This window comes from Lichtheimia ornata, assembly GCF_029851405.1.
Source record: "Lichtheimia ornata isolate CBS 291.66 chromosome Unknown scaffold00130, whole genome shotgun sequence".
NCBI lineage: Eukaryota > Fungi > Mucoromycota > Mucoromycetes > Mucorales > Lichtheimiaceae > Lichtheimia > Lichtheimia ornata.
Genome location: NW_026695449.1, coordinates 18,633 through 44,339, shown reverse-complemented (window position 1 = coordinate 44,339; position 25,707 = coordinate 18,633). Strand labels below are relative to the sequence as shown.

The 25,707-nt window shown below is 43.8% G+C and overlaps 8 protein-coding genes across 8 annotated transcripts; 2 read left to right on the top strand and 6 right to left on the bottom strand.

Moving 5' to 3' along the window:
• Positions 1-2,763: 2,763 nt before the first annotated feature.
• On the bottom strand, positions 2,764-3,726 carry O0I10_012488 (uncharacterized protein; the record flags this gene model as incomplete). Its single annotated transcript, XM_058492389.1, has 1 exon — positions 2,764-3,726. One exon carries the CDS (start codon positions 3,724-3,726, stop codon positions 2,764-2,766), a length of 963 nt encoding a protein of 320 aa, XP_058336855.1.
• Positions 3,727-5,571: 1,845 nt separating this feature from the next.
• On the top strand, positions 5,572-9,463 carry O0I10_012487 (uncharacterized protein; the record flags this gene model as incomplete). Its single annotated transcript, XM_058492388.1, has 5 exons — positions 5,572-5,710; positions 5,787-6,058; positions 6,117-6,189; positions 6,250-6,637; positions 6,694-9,463. The coding sequence occupies 5 exons, from the start codon at positions 5,572-5,574 to the stop codon at positions 9,461-9,463; spliced, it is 3,642 nt and encodes a 1,213-aa protein (XP_058336854.1).
• A 198-nt stretch (positions 9,464-9,661) lies between these two features.
• O0I10_012486 (uncharacterized protein) lies at positions 9,662-10,707 on the bottom strand (the record flags this gene model as incomplete). The annotated part of the gene is made up of 2 exons (XM_058492387.1): positions 9,662-10,401; positions 10,464-10,707. The coding sequence occupies 2 exons, from the start codon at positions 10,705-10,707 to the stop codon at positions 9,662-9,664; spliced, it is 984 nt and encodes a 327-aa protein (XP_058336853.1).
• A 334-nt stretch (positions 10,708-11,041) lies between these two features.
• On the bottom strand, positions 11,042-12,820 carry O0I10_012485 (uncharacterized protein; the record flags this gene model as incomplete). Its single annotated transcript, XM_058492386.1, has 2 exons — positions 11,042-11,687; positions 11,754-12,820. 2 exons carry the CDS (start codon positions 12,818-12,820, stop codon positions 11,042-11,044), a joined length of 1,713 nt encoding a protein of 570 aa, XP_058336852.1.
• Positions 12,821-14,074: 1,254 nt separating this feature from the next.
• O0I10_012484 (uncharacterized protein) lies at positions 14,075-15,362 on the top strand (the record flags this gene model as incomplete). Its single annotated transcript, XM_058492385.1, has 6 exons — positions 14,075-14,211; positions 14,292-14,472; positions 14,537-14,635; positions 14,691-14,927; positions 15,015-15,173; positions 15,234-15,362. 6 exons carry the CDS (start codon positions 14,075-14,077, stop codon positions 15,360-15,362), a joined length of 942 nt encoding a protein of 313 aa, XP_058336851.1.
• Positions 15,363-15,404: 42 nt separating this feature from the next.
• O0I10_012483 (uncharacterized protein) lies at positions 15,405-17,427 on the bottom strand (the record flags this gene model as incomplete). Its single annotated transcript, XM_058492384.1, has 8 exons — positions 15,405-15,581; positions 15,646-15,670; positions 15,730-15,925; positions 15,992-16,243; positions 16,305-16,784; positions 16,853-17,053; positions 17,115-17,183; positions 17,247-17,427. The coding sequence occupies 8 exons, from the start codon at positions 17,425-17,427 to the stop codon at positions 15,405-15,407; spliced, it is 1,581 nt and encodes a 526-aa protein (XP_058336850.1).
• Positions 17,428-17,904: 477 nt separating this feature from the next.
• O0I10_012482 (uncharacterized protein) lies at positions 17,905-18,221 on the bottom strand (the record flags this gene model as incomplete). Its single annotated transcript, XM_058492383.1, has 2 exons — positions 17,905-17,967; positions 18,030-18,221. The coding sequence occupies 2 exons, from the start codon at positions 18,219-18,221 to the stop codon at positions 17,905-17,907; spliced, it is 255 nt and encodes an 84-aa protein (XP_058336849.1).
• Positions 18,222-19,355: 1,134 nt separating this feature from the next.
• On the bottom strand, positions 19,356-20,620 carry O0I10_012481 (uncharacterized protein; the record flags this gene model as incomplete). Its single annotated transcript, XM_058492382.1, has 5 exons — positions 19,356-19,613; positions 19,668-19,848; positions 19,912-20,027; positions 20,096-20,300; positions 20,358-20,620. 5 exons carry the CDS (start codon positions 20,618-20,620, stop codon positions 19,356-19,358), a joined length of 1,023 nt encoding a protein of 340 aa, XP_058336848.1.
• Between the last annotated feature and the right edge of the window lie 5,087 nt (positions 20,621-25,707).

Genomic DNA, 25,707 nt, shown 5'->3' with positions numbered 1-25,707 from the left:
GCTCTGCCAGGGTCCACCTACTTGACAATGAACAAAGACCACTCTTCTTATAGCATCACGCTTACAAACATAAAGGTGCCTGTATCTCCAAACTTTATAATGAAACGTGGGGTTTTTATTAGAGCAATGGGCTCGGCTTGGCCAACAGCACCTTGTGTGAAAGTTTCACGTTCAATGTCGCAACTAGCCCAAAAAAGATTTTTTTGGTCGTCGTCGTCGAAGAGGTTGACCCCCAGATCCAGTTTGGCTGGTAGCGACATTGCGAAATCTGGGATCGGCAAGCTTGATCGTGAAACTGGCACCCAAGGTGCAGTTGGCCAAGCCGAGCACATTGCTCTAATAAAAACCCCATGTTTCATTGTAAAGTTTGGAGATACAGGCGTCTTTATGTTGTGCGCGTGATGCTATATGACAAGTGGTCTTTGTTCATTGTGAAGTAGCTCGACTCTGGCAGAGCAAAAGATGCAGAGGGTCGTGTTTGTGTAACACAGCTATTTTGCATGACTGGAAGGATTGATGGATTATACTTTATGGTCTATCCACAATAGTCCATATAGTGCACGCTAACAGCCATTTCCTCACAATCGGCGTTATTGCAAAATCCACTGCATGTGAACGATTCTCCTGCTCCAGCCGAGCATTTCCATCATTCAAGTTTCTTGATCCGAGCCGATTTGACTGAGTTACGCTGGTACAGCAAACATGAAAATTAATGAATCGCAGGGTCTGCGAATGTCTCCGTCTTTCAAACTTTTGGAAGCTCCCATTCCAAATTTTCAAATGAAACGTGAGGTCTTTATTATGAAAAAGTTGATAAGCATGCTCGAGAGCACCATGCTGACCAATTTTCAAGTTGGAGGTGGGCAACTTCGGGGCGGTGGGCCGTCCGCTCTTTTGTACCCGTCATCCACCATTTGGACCACCCCGCATTTTAAACCTTCACAATGAAGTCTGCGACTTTAAAATGAATGAAGTTGATCAGCATGACCCAGCGAACCTTCTGACAAAGTTTCATGTTCGAGATGGGGAATCCCAAGGTAATACATGCTATTTCCATAGATCATGAATCCGGTGCTGCCATGCTTTCCGATCTCCATAGTAAATCCCACATTGTACCCTCCCATTCAATATTTTTAAATGAACATGAGGTCTTTTTTAATACAACGTTGATCAGCACATCTAAGAGCACCATGTGTGAAAGTTTCAGGTTCGAAAGGGCCAATCTCAATATCAAGGTTTGGATGTACAGTGTTCATGCATTTATACAAGAGGTGTCCGATCGATTTACTTTCCACTTCTTCCACTCCAGCTTCTTCCCTCTTCCTCCCATTCTCAACTGTTGGCCCCATTCAAGTGTACAACTACCACCTGCGAATGATTGTCCTGCTTCAACCCATCATGTCAATCCTACAACTCGCTTGATCCGAATGTCTTTGACTGAATGGCAAGTCCATGGCGTGTGCAGCCCACTACAACACCCGCGTTTCTTGACACTTCACCTTCTCTTGTACAATCATGGACGACAATCAAACGTAACAGCATTCATTCCAGCAGTTGCTATTGGCGAGGTCTTTACTCCATTGTCTCAAACAGCGTTCACAACCTTGTCACTCTACTACAACACACGCTCTTGCACGCTCCTCTGCCACAACCAAACGTAACAGCAGCTGCTATTAGCAAGGCCTTCGCTCCATGATCTCAGCTACTTGCAGCATCCTGCCATGCAGCCTTTTATACGTGAACGGCATATGGGCATTGTATAGAAGCATCTTTATTACGTGCAGCAACTTGCCTTAACACACACGAATTCCAGTGGGTGATGCCATATCAGCTATCAAGTACACCGCAATACAAGCCATCATCACCTGGTTGAGCTGCTATAGGAAATGATCAAGAAAGAGATGGACCAACACCAGGATGGAAAAAGACGCATATCAGTAGCATTATTGGACTTGCCATGGTTATGGATGGATGGATGCAACCAAGTGCATGATTGGGAAAGATGGAATTTGTCGTGTTGTCACCAGGAACGATGGATCATGGCGAGTGGATACGGCTGAGGATGATGATGGAATTGGATGGATATGACGAAAGGGCTTATGGTGTTGTACAGCTGGATGGATGATATTGGTGTGCTCGAATCAATGCATGCAGCAGCTATAGATGAAGGATGATTACGACGGCAACAACGAAGAATACAATGACACCATTATTCCTGTTCCCTCTAAGTGATTCACCCGTTTTTTATTCAATCCTGCTTCGTTATCGTATTATTTACTTGATGTGAACATCCACACTACAATGTACAGTACTACTATTCTTCGAATGATTCATTGAATGAAAATTGGATTCAACGTAATATCTAGAAGGGGATCGTATTATCAGCACGTGTGTGCAGATGTGGATTGCTTGATTGGTTTATGGATTGAAAGTGGGGAAAGGTCAGGAAGCGAGTTGAGTCATTTACATCATCGTGTCGAATGCTGTTGTCCCTTTCGTCGCATGGCATTGGTTGAACCTCCTCTTATTCATATGCTATATAAACGATAATAGGTAGCAATGCGATTAAACCACGCTGTGTATCCACGGGCAATTGCTGATCTGATCAAGGTTTACGTTACACGCACGCTGTTTAAACCTGGATTGACCTAAGAATACATATCACCCTCCATAGTTGACCACCCGCTACATAATGTAATAACAGCAAATGCGATTTATAGATGGTCTATATGAGAAAAACAATACAATGCAATCATCTTCTATCTATTGTGTTGGAGCAGAGGGCGGTGGGACCTTGAATCCTGAGGTACGAATCCAATCCTTGAAAGAGTTGAGCTTGAGATCATGGTCATAAAGGGCTTGGGTAGGTTCCAGAGGAGCACCAACAAAGTAGCCAAGGTCATTGAACATGCAAACGACGTCATGGAACATGGTAGGAGGCAACATGTTGGCGTTGGGGATCTCCATGATCTTTTCAAAAGGGACATAGTTGACAGTGATTTCCTCTCCCGTAACGGATGTATAAGCTTCGACCATTTGTGGGACAGTGATGTACTCTGATGCAGCCATGATCTTTTTGTGATGGAATTTTACGGGATCAAGGAACGCTGGTGCCACAAACTTGCCAAAATCCGCATCCATATCAATGATAGGGATCTTTACATCATCGCGGAATGGCGAGTGGATGACAATGGATCCATCTTGGTTACGAAGGGGACCTGCAAGTTGTGGAAAGCCGATCCAGTTGGAAGCATAGTACCCAGCATAGACAAAAGCAGCATCAAACCCAATGGATCGGATGTATTGCTCAACCTTGTTCTTGTATGAGAAATGAGGTACGAGAAGCTTGCCATTGCTCTTGCCCTGAATGTCCTCAAGCGATGACCATACAATGTATTGAATACCAGCCTCCTTGGCAGCATCCACAAGCAACTTTCCTTGGACCAAATCCGTATCATTGGCCCCCTTTGCTGCAGGATCCCAAAAGTTGGTAACAAGGAATGCACCCCATGCACCCGTAAAGGCCTTCTTCATGGATTCACCATCATTCGCATTGCCTTGAACAACTTCCACGCCCTTTTCGATAAGCGCTTTGGAGGCATCACTTTCAGGATTGCGGGATACGGCTCTCAATTTGAATTTGCCAGTTGCTTGTAATGCACGGATAACACTGCCGCCTTGGACACCGGTGGCACCAGTGATAACGATAATAGGTTCGGAAGTCATTGTCGTAATAATAGTGTAGATTGGATATCAGGACATTAGTCCAACATTGGATCCCCTTTTTATAAACCTTTCGGGCAATTAGGTGCCGGGTACGGGCAAACGTTGAATGGCGTGCGAGTGGGCTTTGCTGTACAACTAGAGAGAGGAGAGGGCGAGAATACATAATAATATGGATGGGGCGCAGTACACATAATACACACACCGACCGATCAATAAGCAAGCTGACAAATGAATCGTTGAACTTCGATGGATTACGATAAGGGAAGATGTGAATATGGGAATGGCTGCTCTCAAATGTCAAAAAGTGCAATACTATGAGTGACCCAATATTGGGACAAGGAGCTGCATAATTGTGTGAGTGGGATTTTTCTGCAGCGACGGCTTCCATTCTTGGATCTACAAACGCACCGATCAACACTTCTTTTCTCCCAGCAACCTCTTCTGCCATTCTATGCTATCATTCAATGTCGACATTGGACAATGACTCTCTTGCAATGACTCTCTCTCGGTACGCGATGTCGTGTGTTGGAAGGATGCCTTTATTAAATGAGAACTCTTTCATCTGTAGTGTTGCCGATGGGCTTTGAATCAGCATGTCGTATTGAAGAGGTACAGTAACATACACCTATAGCTATGTATTATCGTGTTGATGATTAACAATGGACGTTGTGTCTATCCATAGTATGGTGATAGTGGTCTTATCAATGTCAATCGTCATACCCACGTGTTCCCAATACTCGGATGGTGTCAGGCCAGGTTTATTAGTGGACAAGTTTCAGTCAAGGTACAAATTGGGATGGGATGGGGTGAAATTGGGGGATCGACACAAACAAGTGTACACACACATGCTGATATGTGACATTGATTAAGGCACCCCAAGGAACGGATCAACTCCTCCGACGTTTATACACATGATTGGGTTATCGTAATGTTGAAAAGGTATCACCAATGTCGAACTGTTTGGGAAAAGCGTGCATTATGTCTGTGCAACAAGCTTATTTGTTTACTTTACAAGGGAATCATGTCCGCTCAGGGTCGACTTTTTCAAAGGAAGGATGGGGGAGGAAGAATGAGCTTATTTCTCTCTCGCTCTCTCTCTCTTGGCATTGGTACAGCCGCAAAAGGGTGATGTGGCAGCGGGAGTTGCGTGGTATTGGTAACAGCAAACGGAATCAATTACCAAAAGAAGCAAGTGCGGATACAATATACAAGGACGAATCTGATTGAGCCAATGCTTAATTACGCGTGGTAAGTGCTATTGTAATAGTAGTAGCGTGCTATCCAGGATATTGGAGACTAAAGGATGAATTTGTTTTCAACCAGGGATGCAAGACATCATGTCTTAATATACTGCACGCATGCACATACATATCATCCTTGGACATACACGAGCCAATGCAGGAGCACATCATTATGGAGGAGAACAGGAATGGGACACCACCACAACTTTGAAGGAGGAGACAATTGAAGCAAGGTGGCAATAACCATGATGACGCTTGGAACATTCGTGCACATTTACCACATCGTGAATTGATTCGGCGCCAGTTTGCAAAGTGATACAAATGGGTGGACACACACAACTCAACCATACCCAGAAATCCTTCCTTCTTTCTCTCTTTCTCCATCCTTTCATTCCTTTGGTGTGTGAAAAAAGACTTTTACGTTTTTCGCAAGTCAATTAATATCGCCACACCCAACCTATCCCTCTTGTAGACACGTCCTCTTGTCTTTATATTCCCATCCTCTCTTTTTATATATCTCCTTTCCTTTTCTTCTCCCTTTGTTCTCATCACTACTACTTGTTCGTCGCCGCCGTCCCATGCTTCTTCATCCATCATCATCATCATGACCGTGAATACCATGCTTTCTTCATCTCCTATATCCATCAAATCACCTTCAAATACTACAGCCACCAACAACTCCAACACCAACAACACCTCAGCAACATCCAATCAGCATGTCAATAATACAACACTTCAAGTTGGTAAGCATTGTTTATATAATGGTTGTCGGCATGATGTTAACGTTCCGCCCTGTTCACTTTGACATTTTCTACATAGCTCTCCGAATTCGACCGATTTCACACCACAATGATACCAACATCAACATTGATGGACGACTTGTTACTATCCAAGGATCGAGTTTTGTGTTTGACCAAGTCTTTGGATCTGACAGTACGCAGGATCAAATGTTTCGCAGCGTGGTGTCGGGTCTTGTTGATCGTTTCATTGATGGCAAGTGTGCATGCCCTGATTCCAATTTTAGCCACATGATCTCTGACGCCACTCCTACTTGTTCTTTTATAGGCTACAATTCAATCCTCGTGACTCAGGTAAAATGAAAGATCATACTTTCAATCAAGGATGGTGATTAATATACTACTGTTATAGGGTGAACAGGGCTCGGGAAAAACATACACCTTGGGATATGGTTTGAACGTCAATGACGGTGCCGAATTGGAAGGTAAATGCAAAAATATATGCAAAAAGAGTAAAGATACGCTAACCGAAAATGAAACATCAGGTGTGATTCCACGAGCAACCACAGCACTTTTCGAGCGATTATACCGCCATCAAAATGCATCAGCAGGTCATCATCATCATCGCCCAGCTACATCTTTTACGTCTAGTTTCCGATTGAGTAGTAGCACCAACACCAACAACAACAACAATAGTCGCCTCTTACGTCCCGCATCCATGACTAGCCTTATTCCTCGTCGTGGTTCAACACCTAATTTATCCAGCAAAGCACCTCGTTACACCATCCGTGTATCTCACGTTGCCTTGGAGAATGATCAATTGCTGGATCTGCTTAGCCACCAAGAAGGGCAATCTGTTACTGTGCATGATCGATACAAGGATGAAATGGGTATTAGCCAAGTACTTGTTAGGAACACGGGGGATGTCCTAAGGTAAATCTATCTATTGTTCTTGAAAGGAGAGGAAACATTGACACACATGGATGCAGGTATCTTGAATCATCAAGTCAACAGCACAAAGCACAGCCCACCGTGTTTACAATCACGCTACGACAAGAAAAGTGGGTACGCGTGAAAAAACCCATTCGTGTAACACCCAGCAAATCTACCCCTGTGGAGCATTCTGTTTCAATGCACGCCAAACGACGTCCCATTAGTAGCACTCTCAATGTCAAGGCGATGGTGGGACAAATGGAACGTCACCAACACTTTGCCAAGACAGAGGAGGAGCAACCTGGTGAATGGGTCGTTACACAACAAAAGATGCATTTTGTGGAGCATGAACAAGATATCAACACGATGCATCCAATCCTTGTTCAATTCCTACTACAACAGCAGCAGCAACAACAACAACCTCAGCTGAAACAACGTGTTGCCATGATTTCATGTATCGATCCATCTTCGGATCATGCATTGGAAGCCATTGAATCAGCATGTCGTGCTCGATATACACCCAACCCATTACAACCACCATCATCCAAAGATGACGATGAAAGGATTGCTCGCCTCAAATCTCAACTTGACATGATGGATATGGATGTGGATAGCAGCAATGACGATCAACAACAAGACCCCCAAGAGGAATTGTTTCGGTTGAGTAATCAACTTGCTGTAGCACAGGAACGGCAACGCATCATGAAAGCTGCAGCTGCAGTTGAGCGACAACAACCACCTTTACCTACACCCAGCTCATCTCTCGAACACCCAAAGGAAGAAGAGAGCACAACATTGCTTGCTCATAAGATCACCAAAGCACTGGAGCAGGGTAAACCTATGGAGCGTGCCATTGCTACAAAGTTAGTCGAGAGTATCAAGCAACATAGTGGTATCCATGACGACGAGGAGCAGCGGATGCAGGAACTCGAGTCACTTGCAGAACAACGCCATGTCCAATTGCAAGCTTTGCAGAAAAAGATGGCTGCTCAATCAGCCAGCTTGGATGAAGCACGTGAACAAAATCGAGAGTTACGTCGACATATGTGGGATCAGGAAAAAGGAACCCAAGTGACTTTGCGACATCGATTGGAAGAGCTTGAACGTGTAAAACGGCAATTGGATGCATTGCAGTCAGTGGCAACGACGCAAGATACAATGCTTGGATGTCTCGGTGGCAAATTGGATGGCATGGATCAAGCCATTAATATTGTCAAGCAGCAAGTAGCCGACCGTGACAACACTATTACATGTTTGGAAAGCGAGAATAAGACCAAACAAAAGCTACTCGATGATGCAAGGATTACCATTGATCGATTGCAACGGCATATGCGTCGTGAGCGGGTGGAAATTGCACGTATGATTGAGGCAGTGGATAGTGAAGTCCGTCTCCATGGCAACCGTATGGAACGCACGGCCGAAGCATTGGTGGATCTTCAACATCTCAGCCAACAACAAGCACGTCTACTTGAAGACCGACAAGATCAAATTGCAGAGTTAGAAGACATGTTGCGTCGTGCCAAGGAGGAATCCAAACACGAAGTGGATATCGAATTGCAACGCACCAAAGCCCTTGAAAGCCGCGTTGCTGAACTTGATGAACAATTGTCTCGTGCATTGACGCTACAAGAAAAGCGAGAGGGCGACCAGAATGATGATAACGAGATCCGACATATTATTGAAGGATTGCAAGCTCGTCTTCAAACGCTTCAACAAACTCAACAACAAGACCAGGATGCATTGCAAGCCCGTTATGAACGTGCTCTCAAAGACCTTGAACATAGCCAAGAATTCAATCGCAAGCAACAGGCGGCTATCGATGGATTACAGAAGCAATTGGATGAGCAGCAAAAGGCAGCAGCATTACAGCCAACGACCGAAGCTGTTGTGGATGAAGATGAGCTTATGCAGCTTATGGAGGGTGATCCAAAGGCACTTGTGACACGATGCAAGCAGCTTATGCATGATAACCAGCAACTTGCGGAGAATGTCAATGATCTCGAGGGACAATTGCTTTTACAACGCAACAAGTTATCTCTTGAACAAAAGAATTTGGAACTTCAAGTAATGCGTCTTAGCTCGGCCAATAGCCGACTTGAAAAAGAAGTTGAGCAACGACATCGTGCAAGCACCAGCTCTACATTGAGTCATCATCATCAGCATCATATGTCACCACCCACATCACCACGTATGCAATCTCCTATTCATCGAGATTCACTCTTATCAGCATCACGTGAGCGTGCAAGTGCCCTTGTTTTACCACCACCTTCTGCACCACCCTCCAATCCATTACCACCTGTTCCAAGCGCATTACCTCCTATCCCTTCTGCACCCTCGTCACCTACACCCTCATCATCGCATCCACCTATTATTCCAGGCTCTCCCCAAATGCATTTACAACGACACAATTCTGCCACGACGATTAGTACATTGGATGGTGCTGAAAAGACCTCTGAGCGATATGAGCGTATCATTCGATCCCTACAACGCAAGATCAAAACAGCGGATGGCGATGTGAAGGCCCATCAAGATGTGATCGTGCGTCTTGAACAGCAACTATCTCGATCCGAGCAATCTGTACGTGAAGTAAGACGACAACTTGAATTGCAAGCACGTGAACATCAGCAATCGGTGAACGAAATCCAACAGTTACGTGATCAAATGGATCAACAGCATCAACGTGCAACGGATGACATGCGTGCTGTACAAGACGTCCTTGAGCACGAACGCCGCATGAAAGACAAGGCTGAAAAGGCACGCTATATTTTGGAGAATCGTCTAGAAGAATTGATGACTACCAAAAAGTCCAAATTCATGTGCTTCTAAAACGCGCCTCATCATCATCATCATCACAAAATCATCAACATCATCCATTTGTGTGTATTTTATTTATCTTGCTTAATGACCAGACACTCTCACACTCTTGTATCTACAACATCATCCATTCCTTCCTTTGCACACACACTCTCTCTCTATGTGGGAGTCTCTCTCTTTTTTTTACTATGTACAGTAATAAATTAAAACTTATTTACCAAGCTTCTTTGCCTCATGGAATTTAGAAAGAACGATTTGACATTTGGTTTCCTTGCATAGATCACCAATGGCATCCTTATTGACTTGATCGAAAAAGACAAGACCAGCACCACGTTCAACAGCATTGAGAGGGACACGGAAAGTGTCAAGGGGCGTGCTATCGGGGATGGGTTGATTGGGAAGGACAAAGGCGGCCGAATGATATTTGCCATTCTTGTGCGTCATGATGACCTTGTAAAAGTGGGTGGGGACAGCCACGTTGGGTGCAGGATTACCAATGACTTGATACTTTACATAGTACTTGCCATCGGCTTCTTGATGGGGCAAGTACAAGGGACCGGTAAAGACGTACACATCTTGGAATTGCTTGGTCAAGGTGCGACAGAAATTCTCCACGTGAGCCCAATAGTCGCGATTGAAGCCTTCTCCCACTTGAGGTGCAATATTCGTCAACTTGAACGTCTCATTCATGGCCGTCTGATCAAACTTGACATCGGCTGCTGCCACCATATGGCCACGATCGAATCCACTACGGTAGTAATCGGCAAGACGGGCACGGAATTGCTCTGGAATTTGCGTATCTTCGGTAAACGTCGAATTGCCCCGGTCAACACCTTCTTGACGCTTCAACGATTCAGCCGTCAAATGTTCAGCGACCCAGTTGGGATTGCGATCGCGTCGATTGTAAGATACAACATACGCATTACGATACAACACGTCGTTGACAGGTCCTGTTTCCTTTTGTATGAGCCTATCATTATTCTTTATATCGTTCATGGATGCTTTGCGTTACCAGGGAAACCAAATGGAAGGATCGCTTTGGCCTTTTCAAAAGGAGGAGTAACGACACCACCACCACCAGGGCGTTGTGGTTGCTGGGATACGGGAAGTTGTTGTTGTTGTTGTTGCTGAACAGGGACAAGAGCAGGTCGAGGAGCTGGCTTTTGGGTAAACTTTTGATAGGCGGCGTAGGATACTGCACCAAGAGCAGCACCACCCACAAGGTATGTCACACGTTCAGCAACTGGGGATGCCATTGAAAGAGGTAAAAGAAGAGGAAGAGGATATTGATATTACTGCTACAGTCCGACAATGTTTTTTTCAGGTGAGCCCTGGATTATTGTTTTAGCGTATTCAACCAATGATGTCTCTTTATAATGCACACTTTAAACATCAGCCATCAATCTGTCAAATAAAAGCTATGATTTGGTCTTTGTAAACTTGGCATGTGGACTTGAGAGGAAGCCCCATCTACATTGTAACAAACATAACACAAACTCAAATAACAAATGCTTCATGGTATCATCTCCTTTTATGGGTAAAAAAACATGTCAACTACACTACAGCAAACAAAGAGATCGATTGAGAAAGCTAATGCAAACGTCGCTTTAGCACCATGCGGTATATCTTTACATTGGCCTTATCCAGAGAACCAAACGATGGTATCATTGTCGAATAAAAATCATCATCTTCATCAGAGTGTGCAAGGCGACTAATCCATCCATTCTTGCTTGCCGGTGCCGCACTTTTTGTCAAAACGCCATACTCCTTTTCCCATGGTACAGGTTCCACATAGTCGATTTGATCACCCTCCTTGCCAACAAGTTCAATATGAAAACGTTCGGCAGCCTTGTCAAAGAAGATGCGTTCCTCATGTTCCTTAAGACCACGTCGCTTGTACCCCAAATAAATAACCGTTTTGCCAGGCGTACACAATTGGACCAGAGATTGCACCAACGAAGGAAAACACGATGTTTCATAGAGTACATCAGAAGCCAAAATGATATCCGCCTTGCCTTTGCGTAGCACCGTTTTTGCATCTGAAGCAGAGCCCCAACGTAGTTGTTCAATATGTACATTCTTGTCACGACGACCACCACCGCCGAGATTCAATTGATGATTGTCTTTGATAAGTTGAAGTGCATCAGGTAGATCCGTAAGCGTGATCTTGGTATTGTACTTGTTGTTATGCATATGACGTAGTAAGAATGCAAGCAATAGCCCAGCACATCCCGTTCTGCAATAGTAGCCATTAGTATTGATCATCATCCTATCATCATCATCATCATCAGGATTGAATTACCCAGCGCTGATATCAATGATATGTTTTCCAGAAAGACAATGTGGATCATTCACCACCCGCTTGGCCAACGTATCTGATAGGACAAGAGCAGCATCCCACGCCTTCCCCCATGTTGCCATTTTCCAATTCTCCTTGACAACAAAGACCTTGTGATGCAATGATGGAAAGCGATGATCCAAAGCAACGAGATGGCTGACATCATAAACACGATGAACACGATTGAGGGCTTCAGTATCCACACCACTGAGTATCATGCGATCCTGCAAAGTTGGATGATGATGTTGTTGTTCCTGAGGAACGAGTTGTACAGGTCCTACCACCGAAGGCAATGCTTGAATCGTATTGCCATCTCCCTCTCTTGTTGTTGTCGTTGTAGGAGCAATGTACAAGAAATATTTTGTTTTTGTCGTATACTGACTGTTGCCGGTGATACGGAATTCGAGGCTTCCCTTGCCGCTGGATTGGAAACCAAGTATATGAGGCGTGAAGATAAAGGAGGTATCATCATCTGGGGTTGAACATAAAGATGCACTGCTGCTGCTGCTGCTGCTGTCACTGAAGCTGCTGTTGCTGCCTGTAGCATAGGTGGTGGTGTGGATTGATGGTGTAGTAGTAGAATCATCACTGTGGGTATCCCAATTATCAAATTGGACAGGTCGCACATCAAGTTGATAATAATGACTAGCATCACGTAATGCATATCCATTCGACTGGGCTAACAGTTTGACTTGCAAGGATACATTGCAGTTGCGTGCTCGCTCCCTTCTCAAAACAAGACCATATTCGTTGACCAGTTGCAAATCAAGTCTGACCCATTCTCCAAGAGGAACACCACTTCTCAAAGGCCGATCCAACACGATGCGGTACAATGCCGAATGCTTCTCCAACGACGTATAAAAGTCCTCTTCTTCATGCACAACGCGGATGGGTTGATCGGTTGCCAAGGTTTCTTTTGGAGGGTGGAAACGACGCGCATCGTTATGAGGTGATCGTATACTATGCGGCTGTTGGAATGAGGGCGACTGCAAGCTTTCACCAGCTGCTACAGCGAGCGTTTTCAAAGGCATATAAAAGTGCACAGGAGTAGTAGTAGTAGTAGTAGTAGCAAGAGTATATAGTTGTAGTAATAGGTAGAGAAGAGATAGAGTATAGCTTGCTTGTGTCGTGTATAAGCTGAAGAAACGAAACAAAGGTCGTGTAACAAAGTATTGGGTTGTACTTGAAGTCGGAAGGTTGAGATTATGTTAATGATGTGAGAGAGGGGTGCATTTATATAACAAAGATCCCATTTGATTGTTTAAACAAGTACCTGGTTGACAACAACGACAATGACAACGACAACAAATGAGAAAGAAAGAGGTGATAAGGTCTTTTACACCCACACTCACCTATCTATATATACAACAATGACACTCACTCAGACACGCACACATCTCATGGACGGGGCTAATGTTCGATCGGAAGATATCCCGCGTTACTGATCCCTTTATCATCATTCCTCTGCTACTTGCCTTGTCCACTCTTACTTTTATCCAGCGTCACATTTGTGGATTCCCAGCCTTGATTATGCAGGAATGTTGATAACCTGCTGGTTAAATTCCCAAGCTCGCATCATGTTTGATATTACTACTTGCCATAAAGTCTTCTTTTATTATGCTTTCTTGGTTACCATAACGCTATAGAGAAATCATTGTACGCCTTCAATGGCAGACACAGACTTCTGATTTGTGTACCTGATCGACTATTTTTGGGAGAACATGGATGCGGCATTATTATCCCATCTTGGCTTCTTTCATTGTTGGTCCCTTTACAACTTTTCTCTATGAATGCAACATCCAGCAGATAAAACCTCCTGATGATGTGGATCATGATGTGCACACCATTACTGCAATTTCAAACCGGCTATTTTTTTCTTTTCAGGGATGATCTTTTTCGTTACGCTAAACACCCAATTGGCCACTTTTTTTCGCCAGCATCAACAGTTGTCCCTAATACCCCCTCGTTCCTCTTTCTTTGTTTCACGTGGCAATGTTTGGACGTACATACACCTGTGTAAAAGTGTTTGTATTATGATGATGAAGATGACAGCCTCTTAACTAGTCATCGCGTGAGGTGGTATTTTCATTGCATATTGACCAGTTGCAAGCTTCCCATAATGGCTGCAGTGTTTATGACAAGAATGATGCTTAAGGATGATGGGTATTTCAATAACAATGACGATGATCGAGTCACGGATGGGATGGTCTCTTCTACCCCAGCAACCACATTGGCTTGTGCAACTAGGCTCTCTCTTTTTTCTTTCAAACACACACACACACGCCATGTTGACACGACCGAGAACAGTACAAGCACTCTCTTGTTTACGACAACAACAACCCTTCTCATGCAAACGATACATGTCCAATGCTTCCAATGACAAGCTACCAGCTGCGATCAAATATTGCACGGACTCGGTCAGGTAGATCGCTCTCCCTCCCTCCCAACCCCCCCAAAACTCAATACATTGAACACGCCCATTGAAGCAATCCAATCCATCAGACAACGCGATTACGAGGGATACCTTTGTGTACCGTTTTATCCATCCCATTTGCGTAACGTACAATATGCCCTACGTGCCTTCAACGTCGAGTTGGCTTCTATTCGCGAGAACGTATCCAATCCAACCGCAGGCAAGATGAGAATGCAGTTTTGGAGCGATACCATCAATAATATCTACAAGGTATGCTATCTCTCTATCTCAATGATGATGATCATGATAAGGGAAGTAACATGTTATCCTTTAGGGTAATCCACCACAGCAGCCTATCGCGCTGGCCGTTGCCGCTGCTCTCAAAGAATGCAACCTGTCACGGATGTGGTTCAAGCGTATCATCACTGAACGTGTAAGTCCTTTTTATTAGTATTCAACATGGCTATTCTAACAATGGTGATGTAAAGGCAACCAATCTCGAGGATCATCAATTTATGACTGTCAAGGATATGGAATCCTATTCCGAAAACACGGCATCCGCTCTCTTGTATCTACAACTCGAATCACTTGGTATCAAGGACGTCAATGCAGATCACGCTATCAGCCACGTTGGTAAAATGATTGGTATCTCCACCTTTTTGAGAGCATTGCCATTTCATTTGAGTCATAAGCGATTGGTGCTTCCAGCTGAGATCACAGCCAAGGTAGGATGATGATGGATGGGTGGTGGTGGTGGTGATGATGATGATGATGATGATGTGGGAGGATTTGGATTCTGACACCTACTGTAGTACAACATTTCTCAAGAAGATTTATTCCGACATGGTCACGCTGAAGGATTAGAAGATGCCATTTTCGAGGTGGCAACAGCTGCCAATGATCATTTGCTCACAGCTCGATCCATGCTCAAACAAGTCCCATCCGAAGCATTCCCTGTACTTTTATCCGCGGTAAGAAAAGGGGAGCTCAACATCAATTAGGAGGAATCTATAGCTGATGGTCACTTTTAGGTTCCAAGTGCTCGATTCCTTGAAAAGCTCGAATCTACCAACTTTAATATCTTCGATCCCAAGCTCTTAAAGAAGGACTGGAAATTACCTTTAGCATTGTGGAATTCGTTTAGAAAGCATCAAATATAGATTTCATTGTTCTCTGCTACATATCATGGTCCATTTTTATTGTTATACTACGGGTCGTGGAACAATTCGCATGCTGCTCTGCTTTGGTAAAATGATAGCATCTCCATTTTGACGCTCGTGGATGCTGGGGTACAATGGCTTTCCTTCCTTATCTATCACAGGCTCAATGCTTGCCCTTGCAAGGAGTCGTACTAGCACATTAAACATCATGCATTCTCCCTACATACATATTTCTCTATTAGCCTCTTGTTATCCTTGCATGAAAATGTTACCGTTTACGCACAAGATAGGATCCAGGACACAAGCGCCTATATGTTAAATGAGCCATTTCTTGTATCAAGCTTGGTTATCCTTAATATGGATTTACCTTCCCCATCCAAATGCATAATGATCTCGATCTTGCGGAGTGGCTTTAGATAATTTGCATGATAAAGTTGGCTTGTCTAGGAAACGATCGAGAACAAACTCTTGCGGATTGTCGTACAAATCAGGGTTTTCATGCATGGTATCAAGATTCCCAAAGATGATTGTCCCTTTGGGGATAAAATAGCCACTGAATTCCACTACATATACATGTGATGTTAGCATAGGCAATGGATAGAGTTGGATATCAAAAGTGCCCATAATACCATCTTCACTGGCTTCATGGGGTAGAACAAACGGGGCTATTGATCGTACTCTTAGACACTCTTTGATAGCAGACATGAGAAGAGGGAACTCGGCATAATCGCCAAATGTCGGCATTTGGCCATGGTGTCTGCCAAGGAATGTATCAATCTCATCCTGCAATCGACGTTGTGCTTGTGGATTGGCACACAATAGAGCCAGCGACCATGTTATGGATGCAGCTGTCGGATCCGTAATTGCCACAATCATGTCATCTGGTGCGAGGATAAATCAGTACGCCGTGTATTAGATCCCAATTTCCCTCATAAAACTCACGGCAGGCGATCATGACGGTCTCCTCGGTTACATGAACATCATCCCTAAGTGCATCCATTGCTTTTGCAATGCAATCTTGATCACTTGCAAGCGCTTTCTCAACCAAGTTGTAATAGTAAGGATCACGCTCTTTGAAAGAAAAATCGGCCATAGCGTGCTCGTTTTGTGTGAATAGCTCTATGATCCACGCCAAATGGGGAAGCTGCATATTGACATCACCCAAAGGACTCGCGTAATCAATTCCTCGGTCGACAAAATCCACGAGTGTTTTAAACAATGGATCATGTATGGATGCTGCATGGCTTGCAAAGGTAATCATCAATGCCATATTAAGGGTGATGAGCTGCAACGGCTTGAAAACATCGACTTGGCCATCATGTGTGGTGGCATTCATCAGCATAGACAAGGCTTCATCCACTTCACGGCATAATGATGCCTCGAGGTTATTATGAACATGGTCTTGGGATACAAATTTGGATACTACTCCATCACCGTGAAATGGTTCAAGTCAACGTATTAGACGTCTTCTTGCTAGCACTACTACTTACATACTTGGCGTATTTTTCTCCAACAAACGTTGGGGCCATTGAATGGAACCCCTTGTCCTCTCGATTGGTACAGCCTCCAATACTTGTGCCCAGGACGATTGGCCGTCTTGATACCATGCACATTTAAGATTTGGTGTGCAAGTAAGGCATCTGAGATGAATACAATCGGTTGCACACCCATATAAATACGCATGATAGGCCCTTAGAAGAGCAGCTTTAATCGCTACATCATGCAAGCCATTATAATGTCATCTCCTTTTACCTGTTTCATTTTGCCACTTTATGATTGTTGATGATGGATTCTCGTCTTTGGGGAATGCAAATAGATGGCCTGCAGTACAACGGACATAACGTATGAGATACCATTGTGTCTCCCTTTGCTCTTTTTATATACCAAAGTATGGGATCGCACCCTTGGCTAGTGGAATTTTCTTGAAACCATCATGCTGAGCCTTGTCTTTTAGATACCACGACCGCCAAAAGTTGATGGCGCAAGTGATGGATGTCATCAATGCCGTGGCAGCAACGATGGAAATGACCAATGGATTTGTTTTGGTGGATGAAATGGTATTCATGGTATGATAAAGGGAAAAGATGTGAAATACTGCAAAAGGAGAATGAGATGAACGTTATGTATGCATGCATTTACATGTTAACGCTGCATACAGTATTTGTCTTGGTTGCGTGATCAAGCAAAAAAGTATGAATGCATTGTCACTATGCTATCGATAGCACTCAAAGGACATCCTTGTATGACTATCAAAACTTAGCTTTTGCAGACCATAAAAGCAAATGGTGCAAAGGATCGTTAGTATGTGTAGGCAAACATGCATGCAGCACTCCTCAATAAGAAACAATCACTCTCCTACTTGGATCTCAAATATGATGCGTGGAGCCCAATGCTGTTATTGTTCTAGATCTAGGACATGACCAGCTGGGATACCATATGTTATCATTGTCCTAATTTTAGGGCATGCGCCGAAAGTGAGAAACACAATGAGTCCAACGGGAAAGTCGATGCAGCTGCTAATAACACGCAAGTGAACCCAAATTTATTCCTCGTCGTCTACTTCTGATTCAGATTCTAATATAAGGACTTTCTTTGTGCGCTGCATCTTGGTTGGCGTAGAAAAGGTATCTAGGCTTATACTATGTTTACGAGTAGCTGGTGTTCGACAGGGCTGTAACGTGCGTTGCATGGATCGGGGATGATAGGCAGGTTCAATAATTCTTTTAAATCTTTGGTGGTGTGGTGGTGATGCTTGAACGGGTATAATAACTCGAGAGCGGCTTCGAAATCAGACAATGTGTTCAACGATTGTGGTGTGTTTAAGTCACCAACATGCTGAACGACGTATGCTTTATCCATGTGTTGTACTGAAATCATGTAACCAGCAGGACCTACCGTCCTTCGTCTTAATTTTCATTTCATGTACATGTCAAATTCACTTACCGATCCAATTCATGTCTAGGGCGAATAAACCATCGCAATTCTCTTCATTCAATGGCATCCTTTCCACTGCTTTCAGCATAGCCTTGTTGGCACGTGCATTTTTCACTTGTTGCTGAATGCCAAGGTTCTTCGGTGTTATGTGTTTCTTCCATTGAGAGGAGCCCAATTCAAGGACTTTACTATTTGCACCATCACGTCAAATTCAGCACTCAGACGTAGACCATGGCACAGAAACCAACTTTTGCAGCTGCTTCACGGAGAGATAGCTATATCAGAAGTAACAAGGTAGCGTGTATGAGTATGTAGTGACTCATCAAGCAAAATGATCAGGCTTTACCTTTTTATAAGAATCCAATATCAGGACGTCAACAACAATGGGAGCAGGATAACAAAGAAACCTTATGAATGGCCACAAGAATCAGCGCTTGTTCACAAAGTTTGCAAGAAATGAGATAAGTACAAACCTTGGAAATTTAGCCTTGTAAGCAATCAAAGAAGTACGACAGAGAAAAGAGAGATGTGGGAGTATGATGGGCGGCGACAACATCCTTTTATTGTGTATTGTGGGCGTGGGCATTGTTGTCTGTTGGGGATGATGCATTGATAAATTGATGCATGAGCTGATAAAGTGATGGGGCGCAATGTTGTCTATCCATAATACATCGACAAAAATGAGGCAGGTGATAAGAAATCTATCAAAGAAGTTAATCACTTGTATGCCTAATGCACATCTGCATTACCATAAAGGTGACTTGTTGTCAACCTAGCAGTGTAGCTTCACTCCCAATCTTCCTTCAGATGGATCGATTGTGATGCCCTCTGTATGCCACAAGGTACGGATCACTGTAACGGCGATAATCTTTTCGCCACTAAAATCGAGTTGATCATCCCAACAATCCATCGGTTGAAGACATCCTTCAAGAAGCAATGAAACAGAGCATCCAAATGTCAAGTAATGTATTACTTCAAATAGTGTGTAGCATTATATTAGATCATGGGGTTGGAGATTCTCTGATCAATGTAAAGGGTATTGTATATTCGTCGTGGCTTCTATTTCTTGGATGATGACACTAGTCGCTTTTGAGCTTGATAGGCGAGCTCGCAATGTTGTAGTAACTTTTCCGCTGTCATGGGATCATAATCGGAAACTGTTGTTGCTTCGACATAGGGTGTGCCCCAACGATCTGCCAGCGAGGTATAGCGGTACAAGTAGTTGAGTGCTTTCAGCGGCTGAAGAGCAACATAAACGTTCGAAATGGCACCCGCGTATCCCGTAATCGTCTGCGAGGAGACGCCCAAAAATCGATACTAAACAGGAATTGATTTAGCACGTGACAAACATGGATGATATAATGTCCTTACCACATATTGCAACCCAACACGCAATTTGGCCAAGACCATTGGCAAGTCAATAATAGCACTCGCAACGACGCCTGGAGATGTAGTAAAAGAGATGATATGGTGGTTCTCACTGGAATAACGATCATTGCTCTTGATAGAAATCAAATCACATGCCCACTTGGATGATTCATACGGGAACGTACTATTGGAAACAAGATGCCAATTAGTCAACGATGATATACGTGCTCTCAATGCACTCATTTACCTCTTCAAGCCTTGCCAATCATCGATATCAAATGCTGATTTCTCGGCAGTCAACGAGCTTGTCCAAATCACGCGTGCATCACCACTTGCATCCAATAATCCTTCCAATTCACGCAACTGGTGGTTCATGTCATTAGTGATCATCTCCATCCATAGGGCACATGTGATCCTAGCGTGTCTCTTACCATCACATAATGACCAAACACATTGGCTGCAAACACTTTGCCCATGCCATCCTCGTTGATCTCGCCTGTTGCTTGGATCGTAGCATCTGAACGCTCAAAGAAACCAGCAGGATCCTGAAAGAATAGCCAAACGAGCTCCTTCCAGTTAAGGCCAAGTGTGCTCAAGATACCCGCGTTGCAGAACAAGTAGTTGATAGAGGTGTACCTGGAATGCACTCCCTGATGAGCAACGTTGCTTTATCGTTCTCGTTTCCTCATTTACCTTGACTTGATATTATCGCAAAACCTAAAGACGGATTGAGCATTGGCCAAGTCCACGAGTTCAATGTTGATGTTGGCTGATGGAAACTGCTGCAGGAGTGAAAGTCTAGCTCGGCTGGCTCGACCCCCATTGCGACATGCCATGACGATTTGGATATCCTCTTCTTGCTCCAAGAGTCGTTGTATGATGCCGTATCCAACACCTGCATTGGCACCGGTAACAATGGCGACCTTGGTCTCCCGGTCTTGTTGTTGTTCAGTCATATGAAGATTGCTGCAAGTGAAAGAAAAGAAGGAGTTCAAGCAACCAGATTTAGAAAATCTCAGTTACACTAAATCAAATCCCGGATGCTTTGACAGCCCTGCAGGCGCCACTTAAGACTCATATGGCCTATACCTTGGGTTTGGGCCTGCTACTACCTATGCATAGTGCAAAATACAACCAAGAGAGCGATTTTCAATTACCAGATGTAGCAGCTGATCTCCTTCCTTTTCATCAACCCTACCAGAATCAGTCATTCCACTACGTGCCATGCTTCGTTCATTGTTGATGTATTCAAACGCATGCATCATTTTATATCCCGCCACTCAAGAGTGATGAATAAGGTATCCTCTACCTTAATCATTACACTTCGTTTCTCCCCTTCCTCTTTTTTCCACAACAACCATGAATGAAAACCTGTCAATAGTTTTACGACAAGGGGCATACTTTGCCACCTACAAAGAATCACCTTGTGGCAAATGGGTTTACCAGCAGTGATTTTGCATCACTTCGCTTTGGTAATTCAAAATACTTGACCACTTTATCAGCATATAAACAACGCTGTTGTCACCAACACTACCACACGCCCTTTCTTTCTACTTGTCTTCAGATCATCATCAATGGCTTCTGATAAGCCGCAAAGCTAGTCTTTATGTGATTCCATAAATGAGGGTACTCATGCATCCAACTATGCAGCTCACATCATTGCTTTATCACCACTTGGTGTGCTCATTGCTGCCTAATGACATTTGGATGTGTTCCTTGATGACCCTTTGTGGTAAATATAACTATCATTTAATAGTAAAAGGATGCCTAGTCTGATAGGATTTTGGGACTCCTTTGTAGGTAACAAAAGTACATGCCTTGACGAGGTGATTGATGTTCTTATCACCTAATTGCAAGAAACAAGAATCTCACCTCAAATCGGGAGGTACCTACATACAAGGAATATGTGTATGTGCTTCATCAAGCGTCCTGGTTAGATTCTACCTTAAGTAAAAGAGCCAAATGTCACAATGACAATGAAAGCGGGAGGGTAACAATGAAACGCTACACATCATCCACGAGAAATCATTGACCTGCTGGTCCATACACCAACTCCTGTCACCACACCGTCCCCTCCTACGTAGCACTACACGCCCTCCAGGTGGTTGTTATCCTACTTGGTTTCCACCACCATCATTACCACCACCATGGTTCCATGAGCCCACCCCAGAAGAATTAGATCAAGCAGGACAATATCTTATAGCAGCAATCATAGGCTGTATCATAGCGTGGTGTTTAATGTTTTTCTTATAAATACACGTTTGCAACTACAAACTACTTTGAAGACCTCATGAACATCCATCATCCATGTTTGGGAAATAGCTGCTGCATTGCATTGACTCGCGTATTCCAATACCATCCATGACTGTAAAACACCATTCGTCAAAGATACAAGCCTTCTCCTCAATTCCATCCCATCCATCACCATCCTCAGCCGTATCCACGTGACAAGATCCATCGTTCCTGCTGACAAGGCGACAAGTAATCAAAGAGACATTCTTGGATTCCCCAATACTGCACCTGATTGCATCCATCCATCCGTAAACATGGCAAGTCCAATATTGCTGCTGGCATGTTCCCTTCTTGATCCAGCTGTTGGCCAATCCTTTCTCGATCATTCCTTCGCACCTCAGCCAGGTGAAGATCGCTTGTGTTGTGGTGTACTTGATAGCTGATATAGAATCATCCAAACCACCTCGTATGTATTGAAGCAAGTTGCTACACGTAAATAAAGCTGCTTGATACATTGGCTATGCGCTGCTCATGTAAAAAAAAGACTGCTGCAAGTAACTTGAGATAATGGAGTAAAGATCTTGCTAGCTGCTACGTGTTATTGTGGCCGAGGAGTGTGCAAACGCGTGTGTTGTAGTAGAGCGACAAGGTTGTGGATGCTGTATGAGACAATGGAGTAAAGACATCGCCAATAGCAACTGCTGTAATGAATGCTGTTACGTTTGATTGTCGTCCATGATCGTACAAGAGAAGGTGAAGTGTCAAGAAACGCGGGTGTTGTAGTGGGGTGCACACGCCATGGACTTGCCATTCAGTCAAAGACATTCGGATCAAGCGAGTTGTAGGATTGACATGATGGGTAGCAGCAGGACAATCATTCGCAGGTGGTAGTTGTATACTTGAGTGGGGCAACAGTTGAGAATGGGAGGTAGAGGGAAGAGCTGAGAGTGGAAGAAGTGGAAAGTAAATCGATCGGACACCTCTTGTATAAATGCATGAACACTGTACATCCAAACCTTGATATTGAGATTACCCCCTCTTCGAACCTGAACCTTTCACACAAGGTGCTCTTAGGTGTGCTGATCAATGTTGTATTAATGCTCATTTAAAAATATTGAATGGGAGGGTACAATGTGGGATTTACTATGGAGATCGGAAAGCATGGCAGCGCCGGGTTCATGATCTATGGAAATAGTATGTATTACCTTGGGATTCCCCATCTCGAACATGAAACTTTGTCAGAAGGTTCGCTGGGTCATGCTGATCAACTTCATTCATTTAAAAGTCGCAGACTTCATTGTGAAGATTTAAAATGCGGGGCGATCCAAATGGTGGATGACACGAACAAACGAGCGGACGGCCCACCGCCCCGAAGTTGCCCACCTCCAACTTGAAAATTGGTCAGCATGGTGCTCTCGAGCATGCTTATCAACTTTTTCATAATAAAGACCTCACGTTTCATTTGAAAATTTGGAATGGGAGCTTCCAAAAGTTTGAAAGACGGAGACATTCGCAGACCCTGCGATTCATTAATTTTCATGTTTGCTGTACCAGCGTAGCTCAGTCAAATCGGCTCGGTTCAAGAAACTTGAATGATGGAAATGCTCGGCTGGAGCAGGAGAATCGTTCACATGCAGTGGATTTTGCAACAACGCTGATTGTGAGGAAATGGCTGATAGCGTACACTATATGGACTATTGTGGATAGACCATACAGTATAATCCATCAATCCTTCCAGTCATGCAAAGTAGCTGTGTTACACAAACACGTCCCTCTGCATCTTTTGCTCTGCCAGGGTCCACCTACTTGACAATGAACAAAGACCACTTGTCATATAGCATCACGCTTACAAACATAAAGGTGCCTGTATCTCCAAACTTTGCAATGAAACATGGGGTTTTTATTAGAGCAATGGGCTCGGCTTGGCCAACAGCACCTTGTGTGAAAGTTTCGCGTTCAATGTCGCAAACAGCCCAAAAAATATTTTTTTGGTCGTCGTCGTCGAAGAGGTTGACCCCCGGATCCAGTTTGGCTGGTAGCGACATTGCGAAATCTGGGATTAGCCACGATGAACTTGAAACTTGCACCCAAGGTGCAGTTGGCCAAGCCGAGCACATTGCTCTAATAAAAACCCCACGTTCGATTGTAAAGTTTGGAGATACAGGCACCTTTATGTTTGTAAGCGTGATGCTATATGAGAAGTGGTCTTTGTTCATTGCCAAGCAGCTCGACCCTGGAGAGCCAAAGATGCAGAAGGACCTCTTTGGGTAACTCAGCTAAAAAGTCAGGACTTCAGGGACAATGCATGAATGGTACGCAACTCTCACTTTTATGTCATACATTGGCAGCTAATAGCCACTTTTGTGCATTCCCAACTTTTGTGTATTCTATTGTAGGTGGACGATGCTCCTGCTCTAAACATTCATTTCCATGATTAAAGTAGGTTGATCCGAGCTGATTTGGTTGAGTTACGCTCACACAAGATTACATCGGTTGAGCTACATCGAGCGTGCTTTATGTCCAGAGTGATGTAATCTCTCTTTGACCGCAGCTCAGTCAAATCAGCTCGGATCAACCTACTTTAATCATGGAAATGAATGTCTAGAGCAGGGGCATCGTTCCCATGCAGTGGATCTCGTAACAATGATGATTGGATCAAAGTGGCCGTTAGCTAGCAATACATGCCTGTTCCTAGATGATCCATAAAGTAATTATACATTGACCCTTTCATTCATGCAAACGTAGCTGTGTTACACAACACGACCCTCTGCATCTTTTGCTCTGTCAGGGTCTAGCTATTTTACATTAAACAAAGACCACTTCTCATATAGCATCACGCTTACAAACATAAAGGTGCCTGTATCTCCAAACTTTACAATGAAACGTGGGGTTTTTATTGGAGCAAAGGGCTCGGCTTGGCCAACAGCACCTTGTGTGAAAGTTTCGCATTCAATGTCGCAAACAGCTCAAAAAATATTTTTTGGTCGTCGTCGAAAGAGGTTGAGCCCCAGATCCAGTTTGGCTGGTAGCGACATTGCGAAATCTGGGATCGCCCACGATGAACTTCATACTTTGACACAAGATTCCTTTGACCCCGACAAGCACGTTGATCTATTAAAGAGCCCACGTTTGATTGTAAAGTTTGGAGATACAGGTACCTGTATGTTTTACATATGCTGTAAGGGTGATGCTATATGAGAAGTGGTCTTTGTTTAATGTAAAGTAGTATGACTATAATAGAGCAAAAGATGCAGAGGGCGTGTTTGTGTAACTTGAGTCATTCAGCACAGGCGATGCATGATTCTTGTACACCATTTAGGATAGTTCAAAATGCCAGCTAATAACCTTAGTCCTCCCATTCTCCATTGTTGTTCAATCCAATGCATACGAACGATTCTCCTGCTCCAGCCCATCATTTCCATCCTTTAACTTTCTTGGTCCGATGGGATTTGATCAAACACAGAAGTGTCATCCAATATGAGAAAGATCAAATTGATTAGTTATTTGTAAACTGCCAGCTAGCAGCCCATTCCTCCCTATCACCATTGTTGTCCAATCCAATGCATACAAACGATTGTCCTGCTCCAGCCCAGCATGCCCATCATTCAACTTTCATGATCCGAGAGGATTTGACTGAGTTGTGGTCAAACACAGAAGTATCATCCAATATGAGAAAGATTAAATTGAATAGTTATTTGTAAACTGCTGGTTGATAGCCCATTCCTCCCAATCATCCTTATCACCCAATCCAATGCATGTGAACGATTCTGCTACTCCAGCCCATCGTTTCCATCCTTCAACTTTCTTGATC